Here is a 12,267-nt window from a genome sequence, read left to right as displayed (position 1 = left end):
GGTACTCGACTATAGCGTTCTCCCTTGTTTTGCTTATTATACCCGTTACTTGTAGAGTAAAAGGGTATATTATATTCGTCGGAAAGTATGGAACAGGTAGAAGGAAGCGTTTCCGACCCTATACAGAACATATATATTCTTGATCGAACTAGCCATGTCCGTCTGCCTGTCCGCTAACATCTCGGAAACTACAAAAGCTTAAAGGTTGGAATTTGGCATGCAGATTCTTGAGGTTCTTGTGCAGCGTAAGTTCATTTAAGCAGAATGTCAAGACCACTCTAACGCCCACAACCTCAAAAACCTGTCTAGCACCCACATTTTTAAATACTTTGTAAAAGTGCAATTGAGATGTTGTTCTAATTATTAATACCCATCTACATTTCAAAAATGTTTAATTTAAATCTGACCATTCGTTAAAGAGTTATTAGCAAACAAAGTGTTCCATTTCGGAAACATCTAATTTGCCGCATCCATATCTCCATCTCCCTCGCACTACATTTAGCTGAGTATCTTGTATCTAATAGTCGTTCTATTATTTGTTAGTGACTAATAATAATATGACATTCAAGGCGGAATCAGTTCTATTCTAACAATGTTTATATATATCTTAATAATGAATTTTATTTTGGGAAGTACTTTTTTCTACCTCTTAAGACATAACATTTCTTTCCATTATTTCAACTTTTTCAGATAAAGGAACACTCTAAGCTAATTTTGCACAGAAGTGAAAGACACACTGGTCAACACCAAGCTGGTTTATAATTTTTCTGCAGTAGGGTAATAAGAGGAACATGTGCAGTCAATATACAGAAGGATATACATTTATGTGAGTTGAGAGTGATGAGTTCTCCCTGTTGGCCTTACAGAACCAGCTTAATGAACTCTTTCAAATCACGGACATCGCTCAATGCCAAAAACATTAAAACGGACAAGGCTAGACAGTAGACAAGATGACTGCCCTCTGACCCTCTCTCTGGGATTCCCCTGCTCACACCCGAGGAAAAACGTGCACCTCGTCCTGTGGCAAGTTCATTGGGGGCGGGATTCCCAGAGGTGCTGGGCTTGGAGTGGGCGTGGCCGACTGTTGCGCCAGCATGTGACCAAAACAGGAAGAAGCGATTGGGTGGAGTGGGTCGGAGGAGGGGGAGGTGGGGGAGGAGGAGGCGGTGGAAAGGCCACAAAGGTCGTTGCAACACATTCGCTTCGTTGGGTCAAAAGTCAAGCGTTGGACGGGGGATCCCCTTAGATGCCAGCCATTACAGCACTTTGTTGGCTGCTTTGTAAAGTTTTTCTCACCATGGCAAAAGTTTTTTTTCCCTTCCCCAGTCTTTTTGTATTTTTCACGCCTTGTCCGAAACTTTCCTGTTTTTTTCTATACTTGTTTTCCTATTTTTTCCCGCTGCTGCCTTAACAATGAAATTTTTGACTGCTGATTGTTTGCTGTTCAATGTTATTCTTCCAGTTCAATGCGAGTTAAAGTAGACAGAGCTGCACAAAATAAAAAAAGGTAAAGAATCGGGCGGAAATGTTGGACCTGCTTCCCTGGTACTTAGCCAAAGTCTGCAGCAAATTGAAAATGGAAAGTTCGGTCCCTGCTTTCCTGTGTAGATATATTCACAATTCTTTCTGCAGTTTGTCTACGACTTTGCTTAAGTATGCCTTGCAGTCTAGTCTCCGTGCTAGGGACTGCCCAAATGAGGTAAACTAGTTTGGGGAATACTATCGAGAAAGTTTCTCTATGGCCCGTCTGTGGAGATTTATACTTGGGATATTAAAGTTTACGAAAGAAAACAATGCATGTGATAAAAAATTCGTTCGGGTAATAAAACAAGATTAAAGATGAGAATCGAAAGTTTAATGGACGCAGATTTGTAGACCCTTTTTCGTGGGGCAAGGCAACAATCGTAATAACATCACGTATTGTGAGGGTTGAACAAACCGCTGGCTGACGTCGCATTTCCATTTTCCCAGTCAAGGCGAAAATGGAATGGAATCAAAACTGACTCCCCGTTAGCATGCATTCATTTTTCCAGCAATTTTCACACTCAAGCTGGCATGCACTTTGCTGCATTTTCCCCCCGAACCCGATGCACCCCCTCGTTTTATCTGACAGCTGCACTTACGCAATGTTACGCATAAGTGCCCTTTAGCACCTAGCAAGTAGAACATTTTTTATTTCACTTTTTCCGGCACTCGATGAGGGCTTATTATGCGGGGAAACATTTGTGTTTTCTATCCAAACGGAGCACTGATATGTTTGAGGATGTTCGGTATCTTTCAGCAAATTTCTATGGCCATAAACCCCATTGTTACCAGGATAGGTGAAAAAAACACTATAAAGGTTACTCTTTGGTAACAAAATCTGTAAAAAGTGAATTTAACTCAAGCGAGTAAAAATTGGAATTTTACGTAAACGGGACTCAAACATCTCACAAAAAACTGGACAAAATTTTGTTCTGTCATCGCTACCAAATGAAAATTAGCATTTCCATCGGTTGTCAATAGACTGATGCTTGCCTCCTTTCTCGCAAAAAAAAATCCGTCTGCACTTTATTAGCCATCATGACTAAGCGCGACTGATGAAACTTTTACCCGCTGACAAATTGACTTGCTACATGGCCTAAAAGCGAGTTGCCACGATGTGCGGCTAATAACTCAATAAAGGAAGTCATGCCCCAAACCATCCGTTGGCACCTTCTGCGGATTTCCTTTGTGGCAAGGCAAGTTTAAGCCGATTTCCGCTTGTTTGTCACACAATTACAATTTGTCAGTTGGGCTTAGCCCGCCAGGATTCCGTTTGTCCTTCGCCTGATTGGCTGGAAAAGGTATGTATATATCACAGTCTAATTAGGGATAATCGCAGAAAAGGCAAATGCAAATAGGATAATAAGCGATTTAAAATATTTTATACAAAAATGTAAGTTGGCATAACTTCTAGATAAAAGTTTAAGGATTTATTTCTTAACTGCTCTTTATACGTATTATTCACCTAATCAATAGGGCACCAAAAAAAAATCATTGAGCGTTAATTTAATAAGTGTGGGTGAAAATGACAATACACCTATCATTTTAAAATATTACAAAAAAAATTTTCTAACAAGAACATTGTACGTTTGGCATTTGAATCTGAAAAGTAGTCTTCTAAAGTTCTGAAAGATAACGAATGTTTTTAAGACCAGTATTACAATTTTAAAAACTTTTATTTCACGCAGCATTTCAAAGTGGGTTGTAGGACATCGATAACCAGTATAAATTGCCTTTGTAGCGCGAGGCAGTAACGCCTACAGGCTTAATGACCGCACGTAGAACATCTTGTCCTGCGGTCACCATAAATAACACAAAAGCGCATTTGTCATACGACCTCGCTCCACCTCGAATCCCGATTCCCGATCCCTGGATTCCCGATTCCCGGTTCTCGGTTCTCACTCCCCAGCCATTCACCTTTTGGCAAACTGCAGTCCTTGGCCTTTGTCCTGGACGTGTTGGGCTGTAAATCAGCTCATTAGTTAGTTAGTTGGCAGCACCTCGAGCTCGGCTAAGACCAGTCTATGAGTAACACGTAGCCGCTGCTACAGTGAGAAAATAAAAGTCCTCTATAAAAAATATTCTTTTACATATTCAAGATTCAAATTATATAATTTATCCTTTTTGTATTCAATTCCCAGCTTTATTACATTAAGGTCCGATTTCTCAATGCATTCATAACTTTTTTCATTGATATTTTTTGATGTTTTCTGGAAAAATGTAGTTACCAGTATAATGTTAGCTTTTATCTGACTGAAAATTGCAAGAGCCAATGCTCCAGTTAAATTTTTATCGCTCGCCAAAAAGAAACTTCCAAAAATATTTCCTCTTACTCCATTTTTTAAGTACTTTTTTGTTGCTGAACTGTGTGATTACGGACTCTGTTAACATCACATTGAAAAAGAGGATTTTTCTTTTGGACCAATTAAACTTTATGTTAAGTTTCTCTTAGCGTTCTTTTTTTTTGCAGTGCACTTGTTTGCTGCTTGTGCGGTCGCTCGTTAAGCTTCATTTAATCAAAACAAAAGTTGGTCTGGTGAAAAATTACCCCATACACAAGAGGTAAGCGGCAGGCTAAAATGCCTCTTTGAATGCTAATAAATCTCGTTCGGTGCGTGGCTGGGATGCCCATCAACGCTTAAACCCGACCTTTGGCAGCGGGAAATATAATTTAAGCAGCCAAATATCTGCGAAAGTTGTTGGCCAAAAGTTTTGCGAGCGGTCCGAGTCGAAAGAATCAGAGTCGAAGGGATTTTCTTTTTAGTTGATGATAGCCAGGAGTTAAGCCAATGAAGGATTGGATTGATATGGGAGGGCGGCGAGTGTGTGTGGGAGTTAATGAAGCGAGCCGAGTGAGGGTTCAGAGGTCGAGGGAGAAATATGGCAAGTCAGCTGTCGATTAAGTTTAGTGCCTGATGATGATTGTTCCTAGAAGGGTCGTGACCCCTTGTTGATTGCCCGAGTCCAGTTTCAAGTGTTCTGTTTCTGCTCGAAACTAATCTTTAAAGATCATTAGCTTTGTTCGGCTAAACTTTTCATAACAATAATAATTTTGCCAAATGCCCCTGAGGAAGAGTCCTTGGTAGCTCACCGAACAAGAGGCCAAAGGGTAAGGCGTCCCCACGTTAATATATATGTACAAAGAGCCCGTGAGAGATGGCCAGCTATAATGACGTCAAAGTTGTCAGGGAGTTTTTCATATTGTTGCGTTTTAGCATTAACCTTACCTTTTTGTGCCCGGCCTGCTCTGCCCTGCTCACTATGATAATGATAATGAGCATAATGGCGCCGGGTTGCGAGGTGAGAGCCTGGCTGATGACTCGGAGCTACTCCAAGTCCGCTAATCTTAATTACTTTTGTTTAATTACTTTGACGTCCTGCCCGCGACCATGACAAGCCAACTTCCTTCGTTCCGGTATTGTTTCCACTTTGAAACGCCCGGGGATATGCAACGGCTCTACCGGCTTCCTTTAAAATAAATAATGTTTACTTATTATTTTTTGGCCAAAAAAAAAAAAGAATGAAGGTAAAACAAAAAAGTGAAAACTTTACGCAGTTAACAAAAGAACCCACTGTGTACCTTTTGCCCTCTTCTTTCTATAAGACAAATAGGGGCAATATGCTTTTAGGCGTTTTTTCCCAACCTGATTGTTCGTACCTGACCTAAGGCACTCGGTTAAAAAATTCCGCGAAAATACTTGCGTATTTTGTAAACTAATTTAGAGATTAAAATCTTGACCCATCCGCGAAACGCCAGAGGGCTTGTCCTCCTGCTTCTGCTCCACCGAACTCAAGCCAATTAGCATAATAATGTTGATTTTTATTGCTGCACCGAAAAGTTTTGTCATTGACTTTCTCCAATGTTTGTTCAAGGCGCCTCCTGCTGGCAAACCTCTGGTTAGGCCTGGGGTTATTATAATTTAAAGTGTTCGACTTTAGCACAAATTTGTCACGCTTAAATGTCAAAGCTGGGGAGACCTTATACTGCCCATGAAATTGTTTGATAGCATATTAAGTGTCTGTTTGTTTGTTGGCTTGCCACAAAGTGTGCACTAAAACTTGTTTTTTTTTTTTGGCTACAAATTATTTATGGGGCCAGTTAAAATCACACAAACCGAAACCAGAAAGATGTCAGAAAAGTGCCCAATAAAAATTCCTAAGAGGCCAACGAGCAAATACAAGCAGAAGTGAAATGCGACTATTTTTACAATTTATCTACTCCCTTTCAAATACTCTGTGCTATATATAATGCCAATATTTCTTAACAAGTGTTAGGAAAGTATTTAATTTATAAACTCAAGAGCTTATATATAAAAACATAAGAAAGTAGCCAATATATAAGCTCAAGAGCTTAAATATGGAATCCAATATTTCAATATATTGTGTACTCCATACACTAAAAAGTATTCACACTCAAATTTGAACTTAATGCCTGTTTTTTTAATATAAAAAATAAATCATATCAGCTTGTAAATTAATTTTTTAATTTATTAATTTAATTTAAAAAAATGTCATTCATTCCAGTTGTATGTGCTTCTCAGCGATTTTAATATTATAAATTTGTACATTACAAATTGTATTATGTATAATTTATTATTATTATTTTAATTTATTATTATTATTTTAATTTATTATTATTTATTTATTATTATTATAACTCTTTAGCTGCCACAGAAAGACTTCTGGAAAGAAGTGGCCCAAATCTGGAAGGGTATCATGCACCTACGCCACTTCAGAATGTGGTTTATAAGGCATGGCCCTCAAAAGTATGCAATAAATGTTAAGGCCAAGCTGAGCCGGGATGCCAGCCCAAAAGCTTATGACGTGTTTAAAAGCCAAGGGAGCTCGAATTCGCCAGCATCTACAGAAACTGTAAAAATATTTTAGTGAAAATCCTGAAGAGGGGATGGAAAAAAAAAACCAGGACGGCCAGCAGCTGGCTTTAGTTGGCTTTTATTTGACTTAGCAGTTCGGCAGACTGACACCCAATTGATATGTTTATCAGTTGGAGAAATTCCAAGTAAGCTGTTCAAAAGATTTAGAAGTCGATAAGCATAAACGAAAATTTTCAAGCAACTAAATAAACTCTTTTTTCCTTAGAACCAAGATGGTGAGCCTGAAAACGATTGTGTTTACTGGCCTGCTTCAAGTGCTGGGCATATCCTTTTTCGTGGACCAGCCAAAGGATCAGTGCTCGCCGGCTCCCCCAATTGGAAGCTGTATATTTCTGATAGCCATCCTCATTCTGTTTTGGGACTCGGACATGATTCCCAGCAAATTAAAGAAATATTCACCAAGGATTTTGGCTTGCGGCGATCTTATATTAACGATCTTCTTCACCGAAATTATTCTACTGATTGGATGGTGTGGATTCGAAAGGATTACCCATAGGACAGTGATGATTGTGTGCCACGGAAGGATGTGGTGCCCTTACGGATTGATGACTTTTACCACTATTTTGGGCGCCATTGCATCGCTGGGCATTGTGATTGAGGTTGTGTGTCCTGCCCAGATGAAGGTTTCGGTGGCTAAGGTCCTTTCCCGACTGCCCATTCCTCAGGGAACCGGACCCGTGTTCGATTACATTCAAGATATGCGCACCTACGTGATGGGCTTCATCTACTTTTCGCAGCTGACTCGCGAGGAGCGTTTGCTATCTGTTCGCGCTTTTGAGATGCAAGTGCTGCGTTTCAGGGCTTCGCAGATGGAGGTGCCGGATGAATCTCCTGGCCAGCAGGAAAATCAAGTGGACGGGGAAGAACCGGAAGATGAGAATCAAAAGCCACCGGAACCGGAGATCGTCCAGGAGATGTCCCCGTGAATTGTTTATTATTTATACAAATTTATGCCAACAGCTGTTGCTATCGCCGGCCTTATTGTTGTCGTCCTTTTACCTTCTTCTTTTTTCCTGGGTGGGATGCCTTTCATTTTCCGATTTTCCGGAATTCGGTCCACCCATTGTTTGCTTTTCATTTTTTGCTCCAACTGTTTTCCTTGCGGTGGCCATTTTAATTTTCGCCTTTTTTCCTTGCCCCGCCGCCGTCGTTGCCATGTTAGCCGCAATTGATTTGCCGTAAATTGTATTTTTAATCTGTCCGACAAACGTTCGACATTCGATTTCGTTTCGAAATATGTTGAAAGCGATTCTGTTTGTGTTTCTTTCAGCTCTGCGGCATCGAGGACGAATGGGTCCAGGGAATAGGGAATAGGGTGTTAATGAGTGTGTCACGGGTGTTATTTATTCGTTAGGTAATTGACAGCGAGGTGCAGTTCGGAAAACGCTGCTTCCAAAAATGTGGACATTTGAAAATATCTCGGACTGTCTTATACATTTTTTCAGTTTATTCTTGACATTTCTCAAACGTCAAATAGCCTTAATTGTCTTTCCTATATTCCCCTTTAAAAATTTATGTTTAAACCATTTTTAAATAATAAAAACTTGTCAATTTTAGAAAATGGCATCTATAAATTATAGACTATAATAATAATACATTTTTATAATTACCAAAGTCTGTCCCTACTTTTTACTAAAACTGTCTATCAAAACCTTTCGAAATTGTGAAGAATATATATTCCGGAACTTCACAGCTAACACAAATATTTACACCAATTTATTTGTAGATTTTTAGATGCAATCGATTAAATTGCAAATTCGGCATTGAGTTGCTCATCAAAGAGCGGGCGAATAAAAATAAAGTGCCAGAAAAACAAGAGTCGAACATTATTTTTGGCAATTGCTTTGGAAATACTAATATGATTGACTGTTGCTGGAATCGCATTAATGTCACTCACACGCCACACTCCACCCCCTCCGATCCATTCGCAACCCCACCCATGTTGCTCCAGTGTTGAGTAATTGAATTTGTTCTTGTGTTGATTCGATGTTGATGGGGATGAAGCTGAATGGGCTTGGAATAGGAGAACAAGGGGAAAGTATATTAAATATTTCACATTCTACTTGTCCGGGGATCGGATCAGTAGGAAGTCAGGTTCCTCCGGTTGAGTGTTATTTGACTCAAGAATTCTATCATTTCGTTGCAAAAAGTGATAAATTGCACCTGAATGCTCTCGCTTTTTATACGTTACCTTAGACAAAGCACTAAAAAGAGTTCTGAAAAACCAAAACAACTGTTTTAGGATATAAGTACCCTAAAAAATCAGTGATACCTGTAATGTCCCCTTAGATAGACTCATGTAATTAAGAATACTTAAATGTATTTTTCTAACCACCATATCACTGAACTTATTTTTACCCCTAAGACACTTTAAGCTCAAATCAGAGTTGTATATAGCTTAGCAGATTATCTTCACACACTCTGATAAGCTGGGCAAGGTCCCACAAAATCCGCCCCCAGTTCGCATTATCCGAACTTAAATGCCAACTGTCGTTAGTTGCTCACTGCTTCAGGATTGGGAATAGGATGCGTGTTTTGGGTGTTCAGTGGGGGTTTTAGGGGGCTCTGTCAACGCATCGGATGAAGAAGAAATATGTGAGCTTCTGGCGGGCAGCATACATATGTTAGCACATTTTTAAATGTATTTGTGTCAGGCCGAAGTCGTGACTGCAGTAAATTCTTGACTACCCAAAAATTTCCGGAAAACGGGGAATGGCAAACTTGATAGAAATGAGCATTTCAACATTTTCAACTTAAGCTGCGAACAACTAAAAAAAGAAAACCTAAAAGGAAAACACGAGACAAGGCAACTGGCAATGCATGTCTGCAATTTTTTAAGCAAACATTTTATTTGCTCAAATGCTACGAAAACACAAAAACATCGCAGTGGCAGATGGAGTGAGAATGGAACTTGAGACACACAACCCACATCAAAAGAGCAACTTCTGCATTTTTTCCCCCAGTTCTGTGCCTCTAGTTGTTGTTGACTTGTGCTCCTGTTGACATTTTGATACAAATCTTCAATAAAATAAAAGCAGCTCAAGTGGCCATAGCGTAAACAACAAAGGAAGTGGAGGGGTGAAACTAAGGAAAACAATCTAGGCGAGGGTGGTGGGGAGTGCAGACGTACATAAAATAACCCTAAGTACCTGCTGGTAAAAAATGGTGTTCGTATTGTCTGGGTAAGGGTCCGTTGATTGACACTAAGTTTAAATGCAGTAAAACATTTTAAAATGTACCTCAACATTGAAACTTTGAGCACAAGATACTTTTGTTTTCCATAGCATTTTAAACTGTTCTGGGTTAGCTAATTTGAATATTGAATTTGAATTTGCATATTTGACCGTTAAACTTAAAACAAAAGAAAACGCTATATTCGACGGCCTCGACTTTCAGGTACCCGTTACTCAGCTTATAAAAAAGAATACGCCACCTATAGTTCAGTTCTAGCGGCTTCATAAGAGATAGCTTGAAGCCTCCATCCAGTTTGCTAATTATTAGTTATTGTTTGGATATAACTTTTTAATGAATGGTCCGATTATATTAATTTTTTGCAGGTAAATATGTATTAATAATATGAACAAAATCTCATTTATATTTTTATAAAATATTAAAAAATGGGGGCGGTTATTTGTTTTATCGTTATGGGCGATTGTGGGCGTGGCTCTCTGCTAAAACCAACTTGCGCTGCACAGGAAGCCCAAAAATCTACATGCCAAATCCCAAAATTCTAGCTCATAGTTTCTGAGATCTGTGCGTTCATACGGACAGACGGACATGGCTAGATCGACTCGGCAAGTGATCCAGATCAAGAAAATATATACTTTATGGGGTCGGAAACGCTTCCTTGTCCCTGTTACATACTTTCCTAGGAATCTAGTATTCCATTTATTATTAAATTGAATTAAGTAAGTGTATAAATTTTTTTCAAGATGTGTGCAATTTTATATTATTATTTAGTTTACTTTTAGTTTTTAAGGTCTCTTAGACAAATTTTTTAAACTCATATGAGGTAACACAAGCACTACAATTAAGAAGCTTATCTTGGTAAATATTAAATATTAATATTATTAATCACATATAGACACTCTTAAATACCTTACTTTTACAAAAAGTGGGCAAGGCATTAAAATATTTAATGGTTATTTAAGCTTAAGCGATGTTCATATTGTTACTTACTAATTTACTAAGCTCTTTGGACATTAAATATAACGCAGCTTTACCCAACCCCAGAGGTTTTGGGCTGTAAGTGCCCATTCACAGTTCTGGGCGTAAAATCTGAAATGGACCTGAAAGTCGTAACGATTAATTGGCCGCGACAAACCCTTTCGGCACCCTAATCCCCCGCCTCAATTCGGATAGTCATCCTGTCCCGAAAGTGCGCCGTGTCATCTGTCCCATGAAATCTTTTTCCTTTTTGGACGGCTTGATGTTGTGCCACCCTTCGCCTCTCCCAGTCGGCATTCGTCTGGTTTGGTTTGCTTGTGGTCAAGCATATGGCACACAACACAGAACAACATGCTGGGTTCCGTGCCCACACAGATACACACTCATACACTCTCACCGGACAATCACGTAACAACAATAACAACGACAACAGTGGCAACAGCGAAGCCGAACAAAAAGTTGTTAGCCAATTTACTAAATGTCCAGTGTGTGTTGAATTGTTGAAGCTCGTTTGCCGCTTTGTGTACTTTTTCGTGTTTCGTATTGAATAACAAATTATTTGTGGCATATGTTTAGGGGCTCGGGATTGGGATCGGGTTCGGGATCGGGATCGGAGGGACCAGGAACAGGAGCTGAGTGGGCGTTAAACGACTTGTTAGCCAGTCAGTCATGGATAGTCCGGTGGTTTGGCTAGAACAACTTGTTTGTCCGCCCGAGATGGACATGGAAAAGAGTAAATAAGTTGAAAACAGGAATTAGTCCGTTTAGTTGTGGGATAGTTTAATGTTCTCCCTGGACTTTTGGGCGTATCAAATGAAGTTAAAGATCAAAAGTAGTCGACTTTTCCGGCTCTTTGGCTCAACTATGCCCATACCCATTTGCTCTGAGACTTCTCCCCCAAAAAATACGTGACTAATTTTCCAATGAATATGAAGCCACAAAACGAAAACAGTCCTTGAGTGCTGGGCAGAAAAAATAGGAACGTACAACTTTATAATACAATTTGTAGGCTCTGGACTGTCTGCGCCCTGGCTCTTCATTAGGATTTTTATTCGTTTTTGGATATTTTATAGCTTGCCAAAAAGCGAAGAATTTATTGCCGCAAGTTCAAAACGTTTCGATGGCTGGCATTTTTCTGAATCGACCTCGACACGCTTGCTGCATTTTCAATTGCATTTCCAATAAATTGTTTCCAGCCTCGAGTAGTTCCGCTTCCTCCAATCGACTTTGCCAAATTGGCGAAAATAAAAAATAAAGGAGCGAAGAATCCGCGTTACATTTAATTTTCCAATGACTCTGGTGAACTGCACAAGAGAAATGCGTTTAAGGTTATAGGTGGCGTTCCTTGGGGCGCAAAATGGGCGTGGCAGGATGTAATTAGGCGCTGTTAATTAGGTCGTAATTGGAGTTTTTGAGTAAGGTTAAAAGCGGTCGAAAGTCAGTCGAGGGTGACTTCCCGCAAAGACATTACTTATGTGAAGCAAAGGGGTGAAATAAATAATGGCAGCAACTTGTGTTCGTGGAAGGACTGTTAATGGTTTCAAAACTGGGTTACAACTATTTTAAACGTTCTTTATATATAGCTAATAATTTTATCAACATTTTAAACTTAAGGGATCCACAGTTGAATGAGCGGAAGCAAATACATATACGCACTATTTCAGATGAGCAAGCTGCAGTT

The 12,267-nt window shown here is 39.5% G+C and overlaps 1 protein-coding gene across 2 annotated transcripts; it reads left to right on the top strand.

The window, feature by feature from the left end:
* Positions 1 to 6,481: 6,481 nt before the first annotated feature.
* LOC119547738 lies at positions 6,482 to 7,417 on the top strand. Of its 2 annotated transcripts, none has more exons than XM_037854725.1 (2): positions 6,482 to 6,544; positions 6,625 to 7,417. In XM_037854725.1, exons 1-2 carry the CDS (start codon positions 6,519 to 6,521, stop codon positions 7,343 to 7,345), a joined length of 747 nt encoding a protein of 248 aa, XP_037710653.1. In that variant the 5' UTR covers positions 6,482 to 6,518; the 3' UTR covers positions 7,346 to 7,417. The 2 variants fall into 2 exon arrangements, with proteins under 2 accessions (XP_037710653.1, XP_037710654.1); XM_037854726.1 differs by lacking the exon at positions 6,482 to 6,544 and adding an exon at positions 6,557 to 6,568.
* Positions 7,418 to 12,267: the final 4,850 nt, after the last annotated feature.

The sequence above is a fragment of the Drosophila subpulchrella genome, chromosome 2L (genome assembly GCF_014743375.2).
Source record: "Drosophila subpulchrella strain 33 F10 #4 breed RU33 chromosome 2L, RU_Dsub_v1.1 Primary Assembly, whole genome shotgun sequence".
In the NCBI taxonomy this organism is placed as follows: domain Eukaryota; kingdom Metazoa; phylum Arthropoda; class Insecta; order Diptera; family Drosophilidae; genus Drosophila; species Drosophila subpulchrella.
This window is presented reverse-complemented; position numbering and strand designations above follow the sequence as displayed.

Excerpts from the sequence above, each read along its gene's own strand:
- LOC119547738 (XM_037854725.1), top strand. The coding sequence starts at position 6,519 with ATGTTTATCAGTTGGAGAAATTCCAA. Across the intron at positions 6,545-6,624 it reads ATCAGTTGGAGAAATTCCAA|AACCAAGATGGTGAGCCTGA; the intron begins GTAAGCTGTTCA and ends TTTTTTCCTTAG.